This window comes from Seriola lalandi, unplaced genomic scaffold, assembly GCF_002814215.2.
Source record: "Seriola lalandi dorsalis isolate HSWRI2012SDOR001 ecotype SW California unplaced genomic scaffold, Sedor1 jcf7180002052129, whole genome shotgun sequence".
Lineage (NCBI taxonomy): Eukaryota > Metazoa > Chordata > Actinopteri > Carangiformes > Carangidae > Seriola > Seriola lalandi.
The window spans coordinates 912,495-935,519 of NW_019522682.1; the positions used below are offsets into that span (position 1 = coordinate 912,495).

A 23,025-nucleotide genomic window follows, 5' to 3' on the forward strand; every position below is an offset into this window, starting at 1 on the left:
TTCACACAGCTTCCTACTTGTAGATTTGAAAGGTGGAGAACATAGTCACTCTAAAGTGACAATCAATTCTGATGGTGACTCAGTTTCCTGGTTAAAAAAGTAAAATCTAAATGTCACATCTCCACTTTCTATGTTTATGTTCACTATGTTCCAAACGTTTATATTTTTGCCAGAATATGAGTTATGTGTTCATTAGCAGCCAGCTAGCTGTCAGCATTCATCATTCTTGAATAGTTTAGCTAATATAGCTGGTTGCTCCAAAGGTAAACAGCTAACTATGCCACAGACAAACAGAAGCTGATGATCTATTTATGCATATTCTGGTAAATTTATGAGTGTGTGGCTCATACTGACCATACAAGTGGTGGCTTGAGAGGTTTTTATGGATCATTTTGATGCTGTGTTTTCATTCTTACTCAGTTTTTGCTGTTTTTGCTGCTGTGAACCAATTCACTACAGCTGTGTGAGTGTTTGAACCTCAAAACACATTTTCTCAGTGGTTTGACCTCTTGTATCTGTGTCCAAATCTTTAGAGGAGGGCGTTCTGGGAAATGCAGGCTCTCAATAAGCCTCCTTGCACAGAATTGCTCCAGTAAAGGAAAAAAATATTCAGTCATTTACTTCCAATTTGTGTGACTATAACTCCTCTCGTCCCTCCACAGCCCAGAACGCAACCAAAGGTCCAACAGCTCCAATCTTTCAGAGAGAGCTATATATGAATCTGATTTATAACCAATCTAAACACATCTGTTTTAAATCACATATACCCATTCCTGTTTGATAAACAGTCCTGCAAATGCATTTGATTCATGATAGTGTGAGCGACTGTCACCGACTGCTGCACCAGCTGCTCCCTTGTTCTGTTTTTCTCAGAATGGACTGGGTGGGTGACAGATTGGATTACGGTACCTTCAGCTTGGGCAGCCGTTTAATGGTCTTGAGTGGCCGCAGGACTCGGAGGACCCTGAGGGACTTGATGGTGTTGATGTCCTTGCCTTTCGTCCCTCTGTGCAGAGCGAGAGTACAATCAGTCCGGGTGATGTAGTGTAACCGATAATCATGTAAACCCTCTCACCCCCCCCCCCCCCCCCCCCCGTAAAAAGAGCTGACTGTAGTACATGAGGTACACTGTGTACGAGGAATAGCTGTTGTTATTTTGTTAGTAGAGAACATGCATGCGAGTGTGTAATGTTATTTTACAGAAACATGCTACAATACAAGATTTATGTGTTAAGACATGAAAGTAACAAAGTACACTTACTCCGGTACTGTAAATATGTTCGGGATGTTGCCACTGTACATTTACACTTTACTATTTCTTTTCTTCTGCAGCACATTCATGTGAAGACTGTAGCTACATGTTACTTTAGAAAAAAACTTTCCCATGCTTATCTTTTCTTTCTTTCCTTCCCTTTCTCCTTTATTCTTTCTTTTCTTCAAGTTGTCTTTTCTTTCATTCTTACATCCATCTTTCCTTCTCTTCTATACTTCTTTCACTCCTTCCTTCTCTTTCCTTCTTAGCTTCTTTCCACCTCCCTTTATTTTCTTTCTTCCTTCCGTATCTCTTTTTTCTACCTTTCCTTTCTTCTGACCTTTCTTGTCTACTTCTTTATTTCTTTTGTTCCCTCATTGTATCCTGTATTCTTTTCTTGCTTTTGTAATTTTCTTCATCCTTTCTTTTGTCCCTTCCTTCTGCCCTTCTTTTTATCTTACTTTCCTTCTCTTATTTCTTTCTCTCCCTAAGCTTCCTTTCTTCCTTTCACTCTCTTTCTCCCGCTCAGTTCTTTTGGCCGTCTCGATATTGCACATACCAGTCACACAAAATGCCGTTTCTGTAGAATAACATCAACCATCTTATATTTGTTGAGAGTAAATGCACAAAGAATAAGCCCCTGGTGCAGGAGGCAGCTTCTTTGCAGGAACCACTGCTGTCAGTCATTGCTGATGCTGCACGTTGTGTTAACTGGTCACAGAGTGGGAGGTGGGAGTGGGGGTTTAAAAAGTAGAAGCTACGCTAATAACATACAGCTGAGCCTTCATTCACTCAGAGACTGACATTGGCCAAGGACAGTGGGAGAGGAATTTTTAATTAATCAGTCACACGAACAGACAAAGTGACTGTCGCTCTCGATAAAAAGGATTTCTCATTTGTTTCCTCTTCACTTTAAAGAAGAGCGTAAATATCTGTGGATGTGCAACAGCAACAGTTTCATGTGTGAAGGATGTGTGGAAGGACACTAGGATACCAGGAAGACGTCAAGTCTAAAAGCCCTGTTAGTGGCCCCTCGAGGCCCCACCGCTCCTTACACCAGCGTGTGTAGAAATACTGACCAACCAATGTTTTCATCCACAAGGGACACTTCTACTCCAACTGTAAAAAGGTGCTGTTTAATAATGTATTAGAAGGACACATGCAGCCTTTACTCAGAGTGTTTTGAGTGTACTCATCCCTCCACTAAATATGTATGTCCTACATCTGCTCACAATCACTCAGATGGGATTTGGGAGGGGGGGATGTTTCCACAGTACTTTAAGGAACACTTTGTTTTACAGGACCCTTTACTAGAAAGTAACTGATATGAAATGCAGGCACTTTTGTTTATTTTTTTGTACTGAAACTGTACCATAGCTTTCTTTTTTCTTTCTTTCTTTTTTTTTTTAATTCTAATTGTCTGTCTTTGAAAGGTGCTAGGGATCTGTAAAATAAAGCATTATCATACTAAGAACATTTACATTTGACACAGTCTTCCACCCTGTAAAGCCAGTTGTGTTATTTCCCCAACTCACTGGGACACACACACACACACACACACACACACACACACACACACACACTCACACTCACACTCACACTCACACTCACACAGGTTCGATCAGTAAGTCAGTGCTGCAGAAATTTCTCATTTAAAAGACACCTGGTTGGCTGGCGGAGAATATTTAGGGACTGAGGGATTCATGAAAACAAAGCTTCACTGTTATTGGTTGAGAAACAGTTAGAATAATGAATTCTATCAACACTTCATGTGTGTAAAAGTCTATTAAGTGGTGAGGTAAGATGGAGCTCAAACAGGAGAGAAGCATGGTTCCATACATTTTAGCTCCTGGGGGCCTTTTCCTTTTCTCAGTGGAAATCTCTAAGTCTAACAAAATGGCATGCAGCTCTCATGCTCAGATGACTCGGTTTCCCTGGCATGCAATCTACAAAGTCAATGCCAGTCCTCGCTATTCAAGGACTTTAACACATTGAAACGGCAAGAACAGTCTCCCAATAGCTTTCAGAAGCGCTGTGGGCAAGGAGGATGTAATGTGTGTGTGTGAGTGAGTGTGTGTGTGTGTGTTTGTGGGTGCAAGGTCGTCTGTTCACATCAGTTGGGTGTAGATCAGCACTGATTGCCCCTCCTGAGAGCAAGGAGCATTTCCTGTTTAGGGACGCAAGAGCTGCTGACCAATCAGAGGCACTTTACCGCCTCAGCAAAACAGGATGCACGAGGCTCCTTTTATCCAGCAGTTTTACGTTTTTCCAGAGGATTAAATTACATGGTGGATTCTGAATAATGTATGTGCAAATAGTTAGGAGTCATTATCTTCATTTTTTTTTTATATTACTTTGTCAGAGTTTATTATGATTATTAAAACATTATGAAAATCCAGGCTGAAATCTGATTTCAAAAATATTATTTCTAGCACTAACAGTGTAGTTCAACTGTTCTTGTGTATAATCAGCAGCTCATTTGCATTTTTTCTCTATTTTGCTCTTTACTTTCAATTACTGGCAGCAGAAAATCAGGGTGAAAGGTGGCTTATATTTTCATCCCCCTCTAATAATGATGAGGCTTCCATACAGTATTATATTTATGAAAAAACAAACAGCTATCTATAACTAATTTCTTTACATACACACAGACTAGACAGTCAAGGTGAATCCAGGTAAGAAGCTATAATCCTTTGTCGATTTCCCCCTGCATAAAGAAGGAGAGGATGTAGGTGAAGGGCAGGGAGGCGGATGGAGCTGCAGGCTATAATCTCTTGGCAATTTGACCAATTAAGCCCACTTTAGTCGTGATTAAAGGAGATTCACATGAAGATGAAACGATAGATAAAGACGACTTAGCTCTGACACAAACAGATACCCGAGGTTGCAGGTGGAAAGATATTCAGTGCAGATTCATACTGGTGCATGTCTGTAGCTATATGTTGGTCTTCTGAAAGCTATGAGGTGGAGCTCCCAATATTGTCTTTTTGTTTTGATGTCCTAATATTGGGGCAGGAGGTTAGTTTTCTAAAAGGGGAAGAGAGGGAGGAGGGAGGGAGGGAAATCATGGTCATATCCCAAGCACCTTGGGATGAAGTTCATTTGGGAAGGTTGATAAGAGGAGTGTTCTCTGTTTCACATATGGGGGGGGAGAGGGGGGGAGAGGGGGGGGCAAGTGGGTCAATAAGCAAAAGTTAGATTAGATAGGGATAGTTCCCACCTGGCCACGCTTTGTTGCGATCTGATGAGAAAAAGCAATGATGAGCACACACACAGAGAGACACACAGACACACACATTACACCACCCACACAAACAGAGCAAACGAGCATGTAAAGAAAGGCGGAGCAAAGTAAACATATTGAGCAGTTATCACGCAGACATGAAGGTACAGTGACATTATTCGGCCTTTAAATTGACAACATCAAAGCACAATGAAAAGCACTTAAATTTATCACCCTGTGAAAGAACGACGCACTGGACAAGTCGGATAAAATATTCCAATGAAATAGGGATTATGTGTCTGAACATGTGGATGAATCAAATCTACAACAAGAGGATGATCATGATGCGATGGACACTTTTTCACTGTGAGGGAAGCAAAGACGAGAGGACACTGTTAATGAGAACAATACACTGTATGACTACGTTCACACTGCAGGTCAGAAAATAAAGTCATGTTTTGTCCCTCGTATGTGGCTCACATCTGTTTCAGTGACAAAGGAAAATCACACTGAATCTGACATTTTCAGTTGGCTTTTACATTTTCAGCATTTGCAGAACTATGAATCACACTCATTTCCACATTTCTGATATCTTCAGCGATACTATACTCAGTGAAGGTGGCTGTTTTCTTGGTAGGAAAAAGGCCAGAAATATAGTGACAAGAAAAGTGTCACAAAAATGGCGACGCGTGTGAATGACACTGGCGCTGGTATAAAGATTTACTGACCTCCAAATTAAATAGAATAACATCGTTTGTCCATACCTTCTGGAATCACACCTGGAAGCGATTTTTGACAAACGTTTTGTTGACACATCCATCCATCCTGACCTCCTCCATACACGGACTTTGTCGCTCTATGGCTTCACGCAACTCTCTCCTTTGCTCCTGTCATAATTACTATGGCCACTAGAGAGCTCTGTCACTTCCATGTAAACATAGTATGTTGTTTTGGGACACTTGCTGAAACGACAGATGTTTTGAAGTCGGTTTCTTAGCTGCATACGGCGGTTTGGTAAATAACTTTATTGTTCCTTCATTGTTTTTTTCTTCATCAGACCTGAGGGTTAAAATCGGATCAGTCTGATTGCTCATATTTGTTATTGCATCCAATGCAAGTCCCCGTCTTCCCAGACCACAGCAACTAACTTATTGAGTGTGTTATCAAAACTGAAAATCAGATCTACATCCAAATAAGATGCACGCTGCAAGAAACCAGATTCATCTTCTAAGCCTTTCAATGTGAACGTAGCCTGACACACGCTGATGTGCCGTGAAAGTGAGCCGATGAGGGAGACGATAGGAGGGACAAAAGGCTGGACAGGAAGTGAACGTGGGAGGGAGGGAGGGAGGGATGAAGAGGAAATGGTTCAATCTGATCTGATGTGAGTGAATCTCACTCCTCTACATCTATCAAAGCAGGACCACAACATAATGGACCAAGCCTGTTAAACAGGATGATGTTATTATACTTTGAGGAACTTTAAAGTATTATTTATGTTTATAAATGAACAGTGAGAAAGATACTGACAGAATGATGAAAGTTACATTATCCTGCTTATGTATTATACCTTGCTTCTAAAAATGAATAAGAAATGGTTTATAGCTACCATTCACTCTGTTTAATAGTTTCCAATTAGCATGGGTTTATTTGCTGCAGACAGCAGCATTCAGATCCTTTGTGCTCATGAATATCCTGGAACACCTTCCGCTCTTACGAAAGCTTCAACTTTGGTTGTTTCTGACAGTTCAGGATTTTCCCTTATTCACTGTGCTGCCCCACTGTGCATTACGTATATTGCTCCTACTATCACACATAGAACATATCTGATAAATGGAAAACAGGTAATTGCACTTATGCAACCTGAACACAGATGTAACACAAACACAGTTATGTAACACAAACAGAGTAAATGCCAGTATCTTTGATCGTGACTGTGGCGGTGATGATAAGAATAGCAAATAACTAAATATGACATTTGTTAAAAGACTGCTGCAGACACGGCTAAGAAGGACAGGAAGGAGAGCAGGAGACGCAAACAGGAAGACAAACACATGGACAGAGCGATACACAGGCAGAGAGAGCAGGCATTACCCCATAAGGCTCCTGAAAGCAATCCAAGCCAGAAAACAAAGAAAGAAGGAAAAAAGTGGAAGACAGAAGACAGAGACAGAGTCAGCAACAGATAAAAGACAGAGAGAAGCATCAGTCAACAGCTGGCCAAAGAGAAGAAATCAGAACAACACAACGTTTTACAAAGAAAGATACACAGGTGAAGAACTGGAGAGTTTCAGGACATGATATGTGAAATAGTGGCAGATGCCAAATCAGTAACGGCGCTGGTTGAAATAAAATATGTGATCATTGGAGACCCAGCATGCATCAAGGGACACATCACCTCCCTTTATACTCTCCAGCTACAGGTTAACATTTATTTCCAATTGGCTGGAAGGTAGATGTTAAAATCATATACATCTCTTCTCTAATAATCTCATAATAATTTCTAAATCTGTGTGTGAGGTACACTGAGCTGCAGGTAATGGTATCAACACTACTATGCGTTTGGCTGCTAGTTAACTAATGGACCTAACCAGTGCTTGATTTGGGCCAGTACTCACTCATAAGCAGTACCAGCATTTTAGATTTCTGTAAACTGAGTACTTATTACTTGCTTGCTACTTACATTACATTATTGCCACTTTATGATAAATACAGGTACTCAAGGTGTAGTTAATGTGACAGGAAAAACAGACCAGTTCATTTCCTGTTCAAAATAGTCATGAGAGAAGGCAAAACATGTGCAGCTGTGTGAGGAACAACGTGTGCATAACTGCTGCAGCTTTTCTTTCTGAATGTGGTGAGTAGGTGTAGTATATGCATCATTAAACCACCTAATGTGTAACCCAAATATACAAAATAATGACCCTGACAACTGTTTTTAAAGATCAACACATAAATACGTTCAGGAGATTTAGCACAAACTGTTGCTGTTTAACAAAACTTTGAAATATCATGTGATAGTAGTTGTGATTTAAAATAACAAAAACCTTCGCAGGAAAAATGTAATTTGTTAAAACTACAGTTAAATTACAGTAATACAAGAGTGAGATGCTGGAGTTACAATCAGCTTACAGACTTCCAATTAAAATGAAGAATATCACCTCCTCTGTTCCTTCTGTCCCCTCCTGAACCTTAAACCTGTCAGCCAAACGGTGCATGGCCCATTAGCCGACTAGCAGGGAGGGGGCTGTGGAGACTTTATGTAACAATGAAAGATGAGTTTGACATAGTCATGTCGGCAAAATAACCCCAGGCAGCACAAAAGCCTGAGAGTTCATGGGGAGTAATTGGATGATCACAATGGATTTGTTTGTCTGAGCAAAACACTGGAGCAGGGGTACCTCGCCCGAGTGTGTTAGCCTGCTAGCCTGATCAAGGGACAGACACCGGAGAGAAGGTAACCGTGGCTTAAAATACCGCAAGGCAACACAACCGGTGATTTGCTCTTTGCCTTGTCCTTGAAAATATATATACTTAGAGCCCTGCTGTGATTAGAAAAGAAACGCGGGAATAACAGAAATGTTGACTTACGAGCAGGCAAAGGCCACCAGAGCTCCACTGACCACGATGAAGTCCAGAATGTTCCACAGGTCGCGGAAGTAAGAGCCAGGGTGCAGGAGCAGTCCCAAGTCAATCATCTAGAGTCACAGAATGAAGAGTTATGTAGAAAATCATACAAGATGTCGCTGAGATTTTCTTTGTTTCTCTAAAGGCCACTCTGATCGCTCCCTTCTTCTTACTTTGTGCAAATCTTTAATAGAACTCTGGTTTTCATATTCAGCACCTTTTTTTTTTGCAGTGACTCAAAGCACTGATTATCTAAAGCATCTGACATTAAAGCAGTTTGTTAGGTTATCACAACTGACAAGAAAAAAACCCAAAAACCTATCAGCAACGCCAGTGCTGCTGTCCACTGTGTGCTAGTCTTCTCAATAAGCACCGAGTTGAGGATTAGTAGGTCAAAAGACAGTGAGATGTCTAAACCAAGCTAAAACCAAACTAAAATTTTGTTGAAAATGATACATCTCAACATGAAGCAAGTCACAACTGCAGGAAAAAACTGTTTAATTGACCTAAATGTCTAAAAAACTTTCAATTTTCAAACCCCTTTTATCCCAACCTGGATTTTTCTTTGACCTGCAAATTACCAAAACTTTACTTTGTGGGGGTTTTTTTTTTTTTCAGCGCACGAATCAAAGTGTACCTCCAGTCTTCTCACCTTAATCACCATCTCAAAAGTAAAGACTCCAGTAAAGACGTAATCCAGATACTTCAGAACCTGCAAAAACAGAGCACAACGAAATATGCTGTGAGATGACTCATGTACAGATCCAGTGACAGATCCTTTCAGTTTAAGACACTTTGGTGCGTGTGTGTTTGTCTGTGTGTGTGTGTGTGTGTGCGCGCGCGTGTGTGTGTGTACGTGTGAACGGACCAGATATGCACAACATGTTCCTCTGCCCTGTCAGAGGTCTCAGACTCTGTCAGCTTTGTACTCCCCTGCACGAGCACACATCGCTTGAGCGCCCACGCGAGCAAACACACACGGATAAACAACGCACAAACACACACGCGCAACATCACCTCAGATTCCCTCCGTGCATCTGACTTGAATGTTAATTACTTGTGCTTGTCTGTCAAAATGCAAAAAGTCAAGTCTCGTGTCTGTGTGCATATATTACTTCCTCATTCCCAACATGAGCTAACATGTCATGCAGGGATATGAAGAGTACGGAAACATTTTGCTAAACTGGATATGCACCAGTTTGGGCGTTTTGTTATGAAATTTCTCATGTCAGACTGTCTGCATTTTACCAAAAAACGATAAAAAAAAAGCTTCTTCTTGTGCTTCCTACTGCTTGTTTCTTAATATGGGCGAACTGTCAAACCCTGTTAGCGAGGACTTCTCAATCAGTCCGAATGAATCATCCAGACTGACAAAATGGGACGTGTCTGTGTGCGAATCTTCATGCGCTTATGTGAGCATGCACATTTTCATGCAAACGCTGGTCTGCGCGTCCATGTGCCTGCCTGGCAACCAGTGTGTTCGTTGCATACTTCCAGATGTTTATTTATGAAGTCTGGATGCTGCTCTGACTCACATTGTTGCGCGGTGCGTTGGCTTGCACGGGGTCCTCGGCTGCCAGAGCGATGCTGCTCATGGTAATGACCATCAGGATGCACATTTCAAAGTAGCGTAGGTTGACTACGTAGTGACACAGCCGCCGCACCCTGCAAGATCACACAAACACACACACACACATATGTAAACACACACATACACAACAGTACAAAGTGCACACCGAATAGTGACAGCTCATTAGATATATTCAGGTGAAGTCGTCCAGTAACATGCCACAGACAACATGCATATCCCTCCATGTCCAAACAGAGGTACAGTCATAAAAGGCAAAAGATGAATGCATCAGCCTCAGTGATACGTGACTCAGGGTTACCTGGGTTCATTATGTGTTTTAACTGAATCTATCAACCTGTAACTTCCTCGAAATAAAGACTTCTCTATGAAGAACATGTTATTTACACTGTATGTTTCTATAAATACAGCACTAAGGTGAACAGAGTCTGCACTTTCTGGGATGAATAATTTGACTCACGAAGAAGATCTTGAGATCATCAAAAGGAGCACTTTTTCCAGAAGAGCATCACGGCCTCGGATTTGAAGGACTGACAAACTTTACGCTCTGCTACAAGCCAGCCCAGTGCGATGTCAGGTTTACTGAAGCCAGCAGGACTGCATCACGGCGGACACTCCAGTTATACAAGAGTAGGATGACGGTTTCCTCCGTGATGGAGGATTTGAACATGGCCCACGTGGGACTGAATGTCCCCAAAGCTTCTCAGGGATCCATATCTATCAGCGTATCAGATGTCTATAATACTCTGAGACAAGCTTTTACATTTCTGGGAAAGTTATTATAGTAGCAAATATTTTATCTCTGGTCACAATAATAACAATGTAAGTAAAACAGCAAAACAGTGTTGACACGACAAAGAAATCAACCAGGGTTGATATCTGATTGGTCCCCGGCAGCGCCTTGCAGGATGATGCCTCGTTGTGGTCCGGTTCAACGTTTTGCTGGACCACCCTGTGAGTTTTTGGCTACACCCTCTGTGTTGGCGCCACTGCTGCCTCGACAGAGTGTCCTCATGCAAGTGAATGAGGGTCTGGGTTTTTCCGCAGATGGCGGTGTGAATGCAGCCCTCCTCTCTGTGACATGCAGTCATTAGAGAAGAGCATCTTGCTCTCCAGGAAACATTTCAACACATCCTTGATGGGCCAAAGTCTCCAGACTATCCAAACACCAGTCTGGTGCCTTTCACCCAGCTCTTTTGTTAGTTTTTCCCACTGTAAATGTTAAAATGCTAATAATGTTTGGGATTTATGAGCTTTCTGTTGTTGTTAATTCAACCCAAACTATTAATTTAATTTCACGTCACTCCTCAGCCACCTCCCTGTCATGACTCACGGATTTGTTTGCCCGAAGATGAACATGGAGCTGTAGGGGAGGATCTGCCGAGGCCCATTAGCTGCCTCCTCTTCCTCCAGATCTTTCTTCTCCTCACTGAGTCGGAAAGTGTCACAGTCGATGTTGTTCACTGGTGTGGAAAAAATAAATATATTCATTTAGCTCAAACAGGAACAAACATTAGTAACAGGAGGCAGGCTCTTTGGAGTTATTTGTATTTACATTTCTCATAAGATGATGGTTGCAGGGTCAAGACTAAGCATGAGGTGTGATATGATAATAACTTTGTACAAAAACAAACACGTAGCTTAAATATAAATAATGAGTAAATAAAATAAATATAAAAATAATTAAGCTGCTGTTATACAGACAGCATGAACAGTATTTCAGGAAGCGTTGGGAAACATCAAGACTTTTCCCTCTGTGTTTAATTTTTATTCTTTTTCTTCATCAAATTATAAAAATAGTACCTGGACTAACTGCAGAAACGTGACAAAATAATCCAAGTGTAACTAAATTTATAATAGAATAAACTGCTTGTGGCTTTATCAATTGGTAGATTTTTAATGGGCAATTCAGATATTGGCAACATGGTCCTTATTTTGGTACATTTGGACATCATCGATAGTGTTTACAATAATATTTTGTTCATCAGTTTCTTTGGGATGATGAGTCATTCTCTCAATAATCCTTAATAACTCTCGTAAAGTGATGACTAGTGGAAATTTTATAATATATAACATCATTTAACCAATATGAACAATGACCAAAACTTCAAAATAAAACTCTTCCTTCAACCTTCCCTATCCCTCCCTCTTTGATATGACTGTGACATGCAGCACTCACTGGGTATGATGGTGGTCTCTCCCGGCGGGGCAGTGATGGTGACGGGGATGTGGATGGCGTTGCTGTTGAGGCCAGCCTGGCTGGCCCTGGTGGAGTTCTTCTGGTTGTCAGCATCCTCTTGCTTTTCTCCAAGACTCAGGCTACTGCGCATTGGCTGCAGAGGAGTGGAGGCGAGGCCGTTGTCCTCAGCATCTGGCTGCCTCTCCCTGGGGAGAGAGATGTTGGTCTTATCACAGGCATCGTTACACTCTGCTCTCAGGATGCTTCAAGCTTTTTCTGCCAAATGAGATCCTTGTGAGAAAAGTTTGTCCGCCCTCCTGGGACACGGGCCGCAACTTATGTGGCAACAAAAGCAGAAGTAGACTTTTACTGTCACGCTATCCAAACACACAGTTGTTTGGTGTTTGTGTAGCAAGAAAACTTGCTTAGACTTGCACAATGTCTTAGAATACAAAATTAAAGTCTAGAAAATCCACCAGGCAAGTCAGGTGCACTCCAGGCCAGTCCACAAGCTGTAGGGTGTGTTTACATGATGTTATGACATGCTGTTACACCACCACCACTTCATGAACAAATATTTAAAACAGGCAGTGAAGATATAAAACTAAGCAAGCATCTGTAGGGCTGTTTTCTCACCTCAGATTCATTCAGAAACAGTTGTATGAGAAATGTGATGATTCCAGCTCAGCCAGCACATGTAGATCACAAGTAAAGGCCATCAACAGCCCACATGGTTGTTTGTCCAATCAGTGCAGTCATATTAGCCTTCTGTTCAATGAAACCACTCCAATATGGGGAATAAATAAATACTGAGCAGAGCGATCACAGCTGTGAGAGCCAGGCTGCTGTTTGTTGTCTGGTAATGTAATGCTGCACTTTACATGGTAATGAAAAACTAATAAGTTCCCCCATTTTCAAACACAGTGCATCAGTGACCTGACCTGACTTCTAAGTGCACCGCAGTTGGCTGGAGATTGCACCAAAATGCATACTTGAATTTTACCATTTTGGGAACTTCAGTAGAAGTGAATTGGAGACGGAGGGAACACTGACAGAAGTGTAATGTGATTGTACCTTAAGCCAGCAATAATTGATTTTTTTCCCCCACATGGAGCAGCTGAAACAAGCTGAAATCACAACACTGACATCGCCTTTTAGCTGAGAGGGCGAACCAGTTAGCAAATAGCTTGTTATTTACTCATCCAGCAGATATGAAGCAATATCAGCATTCATTTGGAGTCGTGTTTCTGTCCATCTGATGGATGTAAGTCCAATATTCACTCTCCTTTTATTCACTCTCTGCTTTTTGGCTTCAACTCCTGAGGGAAATGTCTGACACTTTAGCTGCTAAATGCTTTACTATCAGCTACTCTCTAACTGTGTTTGTCTGCCGTTTGGTGCTGAGCAGATAGTGTACAGTGGGTTTATCTGTGTTGTTTTTTTGTTTTGTTTTGTTTGCAGCAAACAGCTGCTGTTGTGTCTGGAAACGCTGCTGATAAGAGCTCTGAGAGTGAACCGAAACAATGAGCTGCAAGACGCTATAAAGCTCCATAGAGCTGAGGGCAGCTGCCGAGTAATAGTAACCCCTGACACATACAAGTGGTCATGTGACCTAATGTTCATAACACTATTGATTATAGCTGTTTCAAGGAGAGAACTGACAATCGTCTATTGTACAGAAAACTTGAAACGATGTGCGTCTCAAACTAACTGATCCACGGCCGTGTCACACCACAATGAGCGAGGTGAAACTATGAGCTATAGCATTAAGAGGCATCACTAATTACATCGTCCTGTATGATTTAGACACAGTACATATTTTGATACTGCAGACTTTGGTTGCCAAAGGTATAAACCCCACATAACATTTGCCTCAAGTTAAATCCATGTTCATATTTGTATATGAGCGGAAAGGTGTTCCTCCTAACCGTCCACATTTCTCAAACATTCCTCAGACTTTCATCACTGAAACTAGGGCAAGTTGTTTCTTGTTTGATCACCGAGATGATAGCTAACAAGTGCTCCTCTATTTTCTTATTCTATCCTGTCACTTATTATTCAGAGGCGAGGCCGAGAGCTGAGAACTTTTGAAAGTACATAATTTATATCATTATTACTTGTTGTTCACTGACCCAGATTGCTGTTTTTTTTTTAATCAGTTGCATCTTGTTTTCATAAATTGGGACATTATTGTTTACCATTTATCATAACACTAAACTCTCACTAAACACTAAAAATTCATTGCAACAGCACAAAAAACAAAAACAAGTCCCAGGCAGTAAATATAAAGTCTTTCCCTTAGAAAAAAAAAAGGCACCGTTGTTTACTTAAAATGAGTGTGAATCGTTTAATATGCAAGTCTAATGTAAGGCTACTAGGAAGTCATTATTATTAAATATGAAAAAACATCTTATATCATCAACAATATCAGGAACATATCAAAAACAATTTGAATATAGAGCATATAGCATGTGAGCCTTACCTATGACCTCTGCTTCCATTCTTGCTCCTCTTACAGTCGTCTCCGTCCAGAGTCGACTGAGCTCTGACCATGCGAGAGCAGCGTCCCTTCCTCTCTCCATTACTATCCCCTCCTCCCCCCCTCCCCTTGCACTCTCCCTGTGCACCGTTCGCTATCATCCCGTTTCCCTCTTTTGGTGGACGATGGGAGTGGTGATGGCGGTGTCCCCTCTCTTCTCCTAACCCTCCTCCTTGCGTGTCAGTGGTCTCCTCTTCAGGCGAGCCAGCCAGGTGGTGGTGCCTGTGACCCTGCCCTCCGTCGCGGCTTTGGCTCCTCTCCCCCCTCCTCTCTTTCGTCTGGGCACCGTCGGCGTTGTGATCTCTGCTCCTGCTGTGATGGATGTGGTGCCTTCCACCTCTGCCGTCGCCTCCGTCTCTGCTCTCCCCGTTTCTGTCACGGTGGCGGTGATGCTTCCTGGAGTGCGTGTGGAGGTTGTCTCCGACCCCATCCTGACGGGGATCCCCTGCCTCCTCCCGTCCTCCTTCAGGAGGCCTGCTGGGTTTGTCGCCGTTCCTGGCCTCCACCACGAGCGGCCGGTCCAGGTGAGTCTTCATGTCGGGATGCAGGTGGAGAGCGGAGGACACGCGGAGGCGCTCCTCTGGGTCGAGCTCGTTGAACAGGGCCTCGCTGCTCGCCCTCATGTTGTGTCTCCTCAGCTGGTTGGTCCTTTGCTCCCACACTGACATGGCCTTTGCTGAGCGCTGCTGCTCCTTACTGCACACAGGATCAAACCCACAGGAAAAGATCAAAAACAATGACACAGAAACATTTCGTTTACCTCGACTTCATGAGTGCTTTTCTCATATGGGTTTTAGGTGAACATCACCATCCACAGTATCCATCCATAGCCACACAATCATCTACTCATCAGGCCCCTAATAAAGTAAAGTAACCGAGAAAGAACCAGACATGAGGTAGTCTATGGATGCTTCAACAAATGTTCCCCATGGTAAAGCTTTCACTTACCATGCTTGAGTGTTGTATGGAGAAAGTAGTTCAAATCCTCAGTTACAAAAACATGATTGTTTTTACTTTCCAAACACATAAGATTATGATTATGGGATAAACCTGGGAAACACTTTTCACCAGTGGAGATCAGAATGAAGAACGTATCAGGGTTTGCCTGGGTGGGGTAATTTTTATTAGCATGATTTTAGCCGATTTAACCTGCACTAGCTTCAAAGTGTGTAAATATGTGTATTAACGTTATGAAGTTTATCTTCTCCTGAAGGACTTGCAGCTGCTTTGTTTGGGTGGGAAAAAAAGACGTAGGACAACTAATCTTGACATTGTTGTCATGTATTCCTTTTGAAGAACTGACACAAAGCAGCTTTTCACAGACTAAAACAGATCCATACAACAGCTGAAATGACACACTGATATTATTAAGGTTTCTAAATATCAAGCTGTAGGGATACAGTGCATTAAATATCCCATGACGTCATTAAAATAAAAGGAACTAATTGATGTTGCCATTTCCATGAAGAGATGTTAAGTTACCTTTAGTTTTGTCTGTCTCGTGACTTCAGATAACTTCCTCCTTCCCTTGTGTGTTTCCCACTGGTCTGATTGTCTGCCCTGCCCTGATTGTTTCCACCTCTTTCCCATTACCTTGTGTGTGTATATAGTCTGCGTTTCCCTTTGTGCCAGTTCGTCTTGTCTTGTTACCAGAGAACCACGCCAGCCACGTTGTCCCATGCCAGGTTTCTTGAATTCTATGTTATGTTTTTCCATAGCCTTTCTGTACATTCCTTTGATACTTTGTCTTTTCCATGTGACCTCAAGTTTTTGGTTTTCCTCAAAAGAGTGATTTTCATTTGGATACTTTGTACATATATTCCTCTGTTAGAGTGACTTTCCTTTGATACTTTGTTATTAAAATATCTTTTGGTACTTTGTCTTGGAGTCGTGCATTTGGGTTCAAGCCTTAGTTCAGTTGTGACAGATGTTGTTTAAGACACTATTAATGACTGAAAGTCTCCTGAACTTCAAGTCACACTCCACAGGCCTCTGCTGTCCTATAGTTCCCTACTGATCAGACTCACAATCAGGTTTGTTGCCAAGTAGGTTTTCACATATGAGGAATTCGCTTTGGTGCTTTGGTGCATAACAATAAACATTAATTGATTAATTGATTAAATTGAACCGATTAAAAAAAAATCGATGAAAACTGGTGGAGCAAGTTGAATTAAACATTTAAAGAATTCAGAAATGAGACTTAATCTGGCCACAATCTTCCATGACCACTTACTTACAGTGCTTAATTGATATTGATATCGATTGATATGGTGCCAGCCAATCACAGTGCTCATCAAAATGTCAAGAATGAGTAACAATGTGTCAGAAGAAAACCAAAATCTGCCGACAGAGTCTGTGAAAAACAATGATGTACTGGCACTAATTACAGCTACTTTATGTTTGTGTTTTCTGCAGAAGAATCAGCAGTAGGCCGGCATATCTGCTGATGTGTCAGCACAGCATAAAGATACTGCTACTGTATGACTGCACAGTACCTGTTTTACTTAAAGTTAATAAAAACAGTAAAAAGAGTAAAGGATGAATTTTGTCTATATCCCCAAATAAAACTACTAAACTACGAGTTAAATCCACTGTGCGTGAGAGGCCGTGTTATGGGCCAATGGAAAGCACAGTAGTGCAGAGACGAAGTACCATGCTTGTGATTGTCTTTATTTACTCCTATTCACTATGTGTCTTTATAAGGCAAAGTTAGAAGTGCCTAACGTTTACCTTCTTCATATTTTGTGAATATCATGTTTTGTCATGTGCAGCTCTGATCTAATGGGGCATGCAATTAAAGTGAAACAGAAATAATCTGTTTGATCCAGGTCATGTGTGAATGGTGCAGGCAGGACCAACATGCTATGGGTGATTGCCATTCCTGTATTTTGTATGGTCTTTTTGAACATGGGATTTTCTACAAGAGTCCAAAACACAATCAAAGAAATCCTTTGATGTGTTCATTTTTCCATCTGACATGTGTGAAGGCATTGCATACTGCTTCTGCACAGTATGATTTATTTACATGGGGCTTTATGGGTAAGTTAAATTTGTTCCATCTGGTCACCTGTACCTCAAGATTCGTCGGGCGGGGGAGGAGCAGAGAGAATAACTCCTAAAAGACAGAGGACACAGACAGACAGAAGACACAAGAGGACACAGGACAGGTGTCCACAGACAAGTGAGCAACAGATGTACAGGTAGTGTTGATACAGAAAGGAAAGTGAGAGATGAAGCGCTGAACGGAGGAATTCCCATTGTGAGATATATTGACACAGCGCATGCACACACTGAAAAACACACAAGAAGGGCAATGTCAAAGAAATGAAAGTTATCTCTAGTAATGAATTTGTGTTATCTCAGTGAGGTGAGATGTTAAATAAGCCTCTCTGGCCATCTGCATTTTAATCGATGGAGACAGCAGATTGCCGGGCAGGAGAAGCTGGACTCACAGCTGGACGTTGCCTTTAATTTTGGCCTCGGATCATATCGTCTTTTAAAGTGATGTCCTGGGGCTTACGATAACTAACAGACTGGAAATGCCAAAGTGCCCGTGGTGATAGCAACGCTCAGAGAAATTAAACATTTCTACCCAAATGATTCACATCAGAGAACACAGTGCGAAAGATGAATTACTGCAGGCGCCAACGCTGAAGATCTGCAGCCGTCAACAAAGTACACAACGGTTGGTAAAGGCCAGAGGGAGACATAACTGTGTTTCTGCCTCAGCGATTTACACTCAGAAGTTCACTCACACTGGCCTTATAGCTTTAAGTGTGGTATGTGTTTATGCTATTTATATATAAGTGTGTTTTTCTGTTTTGTTTTTTTCAAAATAATACATTTCATTTTATCAGCAATGAAGACATGACAGACTATAATTTAGTTTTATGGAGTTCCAGAGAGGACAGGAGAGGAGAGGAGAGGAGAGGAGAGGAGAGGAGAGACAAAAAGGGAAAGGAAGGGAGGGAAAGGTAAAGGAGATGACACAAAGAGGAGAGGAAACAAGGAAAATAGAGGGAACAGCAGATGATAACCAGAACAGGATACAAGAACAGGAACAGAAGAGGAGAGGATGGAAGGAGACAAAGAGAGGGGAGGAGAGGAGAGGAGAGGAGGAGAATATTGTAACAGAGAGTGATAACTCACGGTGACTGAATGCTGTTGATGGACGACCTGCGAGAGAGTGCATCTCGATTTTGCTTTACAAAACTGTACATGCAGAACAAAAACAAAAGAAAAAATGAGACACAAATCTGAAGGGGACAGGTGGACTGTCTGTCAGTCTGTGTGTCCACCTGTCCCCTCCTCTTTCACATTAAAGGACTAATCTGTGCAACTACTTCAATAACACAACGGCAACAGAAGCTGGTACATTTTTATAATAATAAAAAACAGAAACTGAAAAAACATTCAGAGTTTCATTCCAAAACAATAAAATATAAAAATTGCTATTGAAATGATACTTTAATAGTAATTTTTTTTTAGTTTTAAATATATTTACACTGTAAAAAAAAAATCTTTTTTACAATGTCAATTTTTTTTTATTCCTCAAAAGTCTGTCGTGATTTGTAATGAAACCCTGAGTTTCTCTGAGACAGCACACAGAATCCACATAAAACAGTTAATTTAAAATAAAAGCAGTTGCTTATGAGCTCACTCACTAGTTAACACACTGTTCAATGTACAAATTAAAATATTCAGAGAACACTGAAAGTAATGTACAGGTTCACATAATAACAGTAATGACGGTGAAAAAGGAGAAAGACTGGAAGGGTTAGCTAACCAGTGCTGATCATTTTCTACAGTTTGACCAACCTATTTCTTGGTGAGGAGGACGGCAATTAAGGAGTCAGTGTGAATCGAGGATGAACACTTTGTCAAATGGATAAAGGGCTGTGTGAAACTGCACATCACACAAAGGCCTGTGCAGAGTTACACAACACGCAATCAGTGAAATCCATCTGATGTGAGCAACACGCACAGACAGTGTGCATTATTGCTTTTGTTCCACATTAACAGAGCAGATGAGTATCAAAGAAAAAGGCTTACTGTAACCTCCAGTGTTACATAATGCAGCTATAAATCACTGGTAAGAATGAAAACGCTCCAGTTTTCACAGCAGCTTTCTCTTGACGGACTCATAATTTCAGTGTTCATCAAAGCTCTAAAAATAGGTCGAATTTGGAGGCGCAATTAATTTCCTGGTTGACACAAGACCCCAGACCTGTCAGTCACAGGCTTGTGGTGGAGAGGGGGCGGGTCAAAAGTTTTAGCATGACAGCAGATATCTGCGTTCATGAAGACATCCCTGTCATTATCACATTAGAGAAAATGGGAGCGTCTGACAGAGAAGATTAGGGTTTTCTTGTATCTTGCTCACAAGCTTCTGCTGCTCCTCTCTGTTTTCGATGAATAGCTCTCATCTTCTCAACCTTCAAAATAAGTCCAGGGAATAAAAGATATATATACTGTATATATGTGATGGCTTTCTTATTTTGAAACTGTAATGAAGAAGATATATAGATTCATTAAGTTTATTAATTTGTGTTAAGGTGGTATCCATACTAGTTCTGAATCAAAGGTGCCCTGCAGAGTTTTCTTTACAGTAATATTTACATTCAGTTTTACTCTCCAAAATGCTGTACGTATTCTCATGGCCTGTCAATGCTGCATTTACTTCCCCATAAAACATTGGCAAAGCCAATTCTTTAAATGTCAGATACTGCTTTGTTTACATCCATGCTGGCCCGCCCGCAAAAACATTTCTCCATAGTGCCACTAGTTTACTATTGGTCAAAAACTCCAAACGGTACCTTAAATATTACATATAATTCATCTGTTCATATATATATATTGGACTAGAGGTGGCTTAGTAGACCTTGTTCAGAGTATTTGCTGTATTCTCCCCTCATTATCCTCAAGGTTTACGCTTAGAAAATAATTAAAAGACACTTGAAATGAGCTGAGAGCTGTTTTGTTGTAGTAATGACATTGGACACATTTCAATGACTTGCTTGTTCAGACCTGGAACAATCGTCTGAAAATGAAACACTGTTTTTTGCAGCATGTAACGAAGCTCAGGATGTTCAATGAAGCCATGAAATATCATATTGTTGTCTGGTTCCGCATGAACTTTCAAACCTCCATTGAATCCTGCAACATTATCTCACATTTTGCCACTAAAAAGGGCAAAGCATGTACTAAGACTGGAACTAAGAATGAAATAGAAACAGCTGGCAGGAACTAGCATGTATTGTCGATTGAAGCTTCCTTAATTGCCTCTCCTTGTGAAGAAGGGAAACGTGGGGTGTTATAAACAAGGCAGCGCCGCAGGAGCACTCTCACAGTGGATGAGGAGAAGTCCAGAACGTACACAGATCAAACACAGTAGACATAGACATTAGAGACTAACAGGGAAGAACATACAGAGGGACGTCACACTGACATTTATCTCCGGTACGCGACTGAACAGTGCTGCTGTCAGAGGAAGGAGATTCTTGGAAACTTACGCAGCGATCGAGATGTTGGCTGCCGACATCGGGCTGACTTCCTTCACCTCCAAAGCCTTCTGCAGTGCGAGCTTCTTATTGGCTGCCTCCTCCTGCTCCTCCTCATCCTTTGGCCAGAGACAACCAAGACATATAAATACATTCATATTATAACATGTGCACATGCTGGGCTGGGCAGGCACTGGTTTGACATGTTTTACTGGGAAGTAGAAAAAAATACAACAACATTTATATTTTTTTTATGTGTTATTAATGTCTTCAAGTGCAACATCTGGATTGGTTGTCCAAGCCCACCTTAGTCAGCTCCTGTGCGTTGGCGAGATTATCGACAGCAATGGCCAAGAAGACATTCAGGAGGGTGTCTGAATGACAGCAGGACTCAGGAGAAAATACACATGGGCAGTACATGACCTGTGATGAAACACCACACTAGGAGCAAGGGCTACTAACGATTCGGTCACTCCGTCAGCCTGTCTGTCAGAGTCAGGACAATATCTTAGTCTTGACAACGGCCTCCACTCAGCTGTTAAGATATGTGACTCATTTACAGTCCCAGATGGCATTGGAGTTATATTCTCAAGCGCCCAAAAAGATTAGCAAAATATTTTTTCCACGCCTTTAAGAGAATCATAAGTCAACAGAACGTGTAGTTGGTGAATTGATGGAAGAAAAGATAAATTCTTGGAACATTATTGCTGCTGAACACATTTATGCTCACCAGAGAATGAACCTTTTTAATTTTGTATTCTAAATAAACGTCCTATTAATGCGACCCTGTGGCCAAAATGTCCACCTTGCACAAAGGACACTGCACCCCATGATGTAACGGGAAGACTGCCGTGAGCACATTCATGCTCCCAGGAAGAAAACCTGTTTTGGTTTTAATGACTCTATGATCTTTCCCCTCAAAGCTCCCTCAAGAAAACATTTTTATCTCCGCAAATGATAAGGCACAAGGAACGGCAAACCTGTCACTATGTTGTTTGTTCTGTTCAGTACCTCATTTTAATGGGGTTTGTTCATCGGCCTGTAGTGGGGCTTTAGTTTGTGATTCTACCCGAGTTTTGAGGATTTAAGGTCTGAATATTAAAAGTTGCAACTTGAAGGACGCTTGATTTTGAGAGTGCTGTTCATGGACACTGTTTCATGAACAACACTCAGCTGATGATCACACCCGCAAAGAATTAAAACCATTTTTAACCACGTGAACCATTTTCACGTCGTCACTCGCTCCTCCTGGCTCTCTCACGTACATCTCAGTTTTAATTACGAGATGTCAAAGAGGATACAGTTTCCAAACAGTGTGAGGACGATGAAGTAGACTGAAGAGAACATGCCGCGGCGAACGCCTCCTTGAGACTCGATCCCGTGGTACATCACGGCGTTCCAGTCTTCGCCAGTCAGAATCTGAGGACGACAAGAGAGTCAGAGCGGTGCCAGGGGAAAAGCCCCTGCAAATCTCAGAGTGCAGAATTAAATTACTTTACAGAGTGAAGGGTTATGAGCATAGACTAATTGAAGGATTATCAACGAGCTCATTAGGGGACAGAAGGTACACAGACCAGTCATTTCCCTTAATTAAAATGACTGATAACAGTCTTTCTTTTTCCATAAAGTCCATATTCTCTCATTTATTCAGAAAGTGTGAAGTGAACACTTCTGAACCTTGTGTGTCTCCGTCTGTGTGTGTGTGTGTGTGTGTGTGTGTGTTAGTGTGACTGTGCAGGTGTGTGTCGGGGGGGTCCTTACCTGGAACACTGTGAGGATGGCTGCTGGGAACGTATCAAAGTTTGTTGTTGGCGTCTCATCTTCAAAGTTAAACCTAAAAGAATCAGAATGAAAACAACATCATTACAAAGAGAGAAAAGACAAAAATACAACATAAAATGTTGCCCCAGTCAGATCTTAATGGCTTCTACCTGCACTTCAGGAGAGGATACAGAAATGTCATTATTTTAAAGGTCAGGATTAAAATTTGAAAATTTGGAAAAAAGTATGTGGATTAATAATATTAGGAGCTTGTTGCTGAACCGTCTAATCAACAATACATGTTTCTGTTCAAGAGAAACATGACACAGCACAGAGACAGACACATTCACACTGGA

General features: G+C 41.5%; 1 protein-coding gene across 3 annotated transcripts in view; it reads right to left on the minus strand.

Annotated features, from left to right (window-relative positions):
- The window catches only part of cacna1bb (calcium channel, voltage-dependent, N type, alpha 1B subunit, b), a 167,903-nt gene that overhangs the window by 39,312 nt on the left and 105,566 nt on the right, over positions 1-23,025 (minus strand). For all 3 annotated transcript variants that reach the window (XM_087172233.1, XM_087172232.1, XM_087172234.1), the window contains exons 17-28: positions 22,670-22,742; positions 22,210-22,327; positions 21,215-21,282; positions 20,921-21,027; positions 18,558-18,620; positions 14,352-15,104; positions 11,870-12,075; positions 11,024-11,153; positions 9,638-9,767; positions 8,755-8,814; positions 8,067-8,173; positions 910-1,006 (exon numbers count right to left, since the gene is read on the minus strand). In XM_087172233.1, coding sequence (XP_087028359.1) covers positions 910-1,006; positions 8,067-8,173; positions 8,755-8,814; positions 9,638-9,767; positions 11,024-11,153; positions 11,870-12,075; positions 14,352-15,104; positions 18,558-18,620; positions 20,921-21,027; positions 21,215-21,282; positions 22,210-22,327; positions 22,670-22,742 — 1,912 coding nt within the window. The remainder of the gene's footprint in view (positions 1-909; positions 1,007-8,066; positions 8,174-8,754; positions 8,815-9,637; positions 9,768-11,023; positions 11,154-11,869; positions 12,076-14,351; positions 15,105-18,557; positions 18,621-20,920; positions 21,028-21,214; positions 21,283-22,209; positions 22,328-22,669; positions 22,743-23,025) is intronic.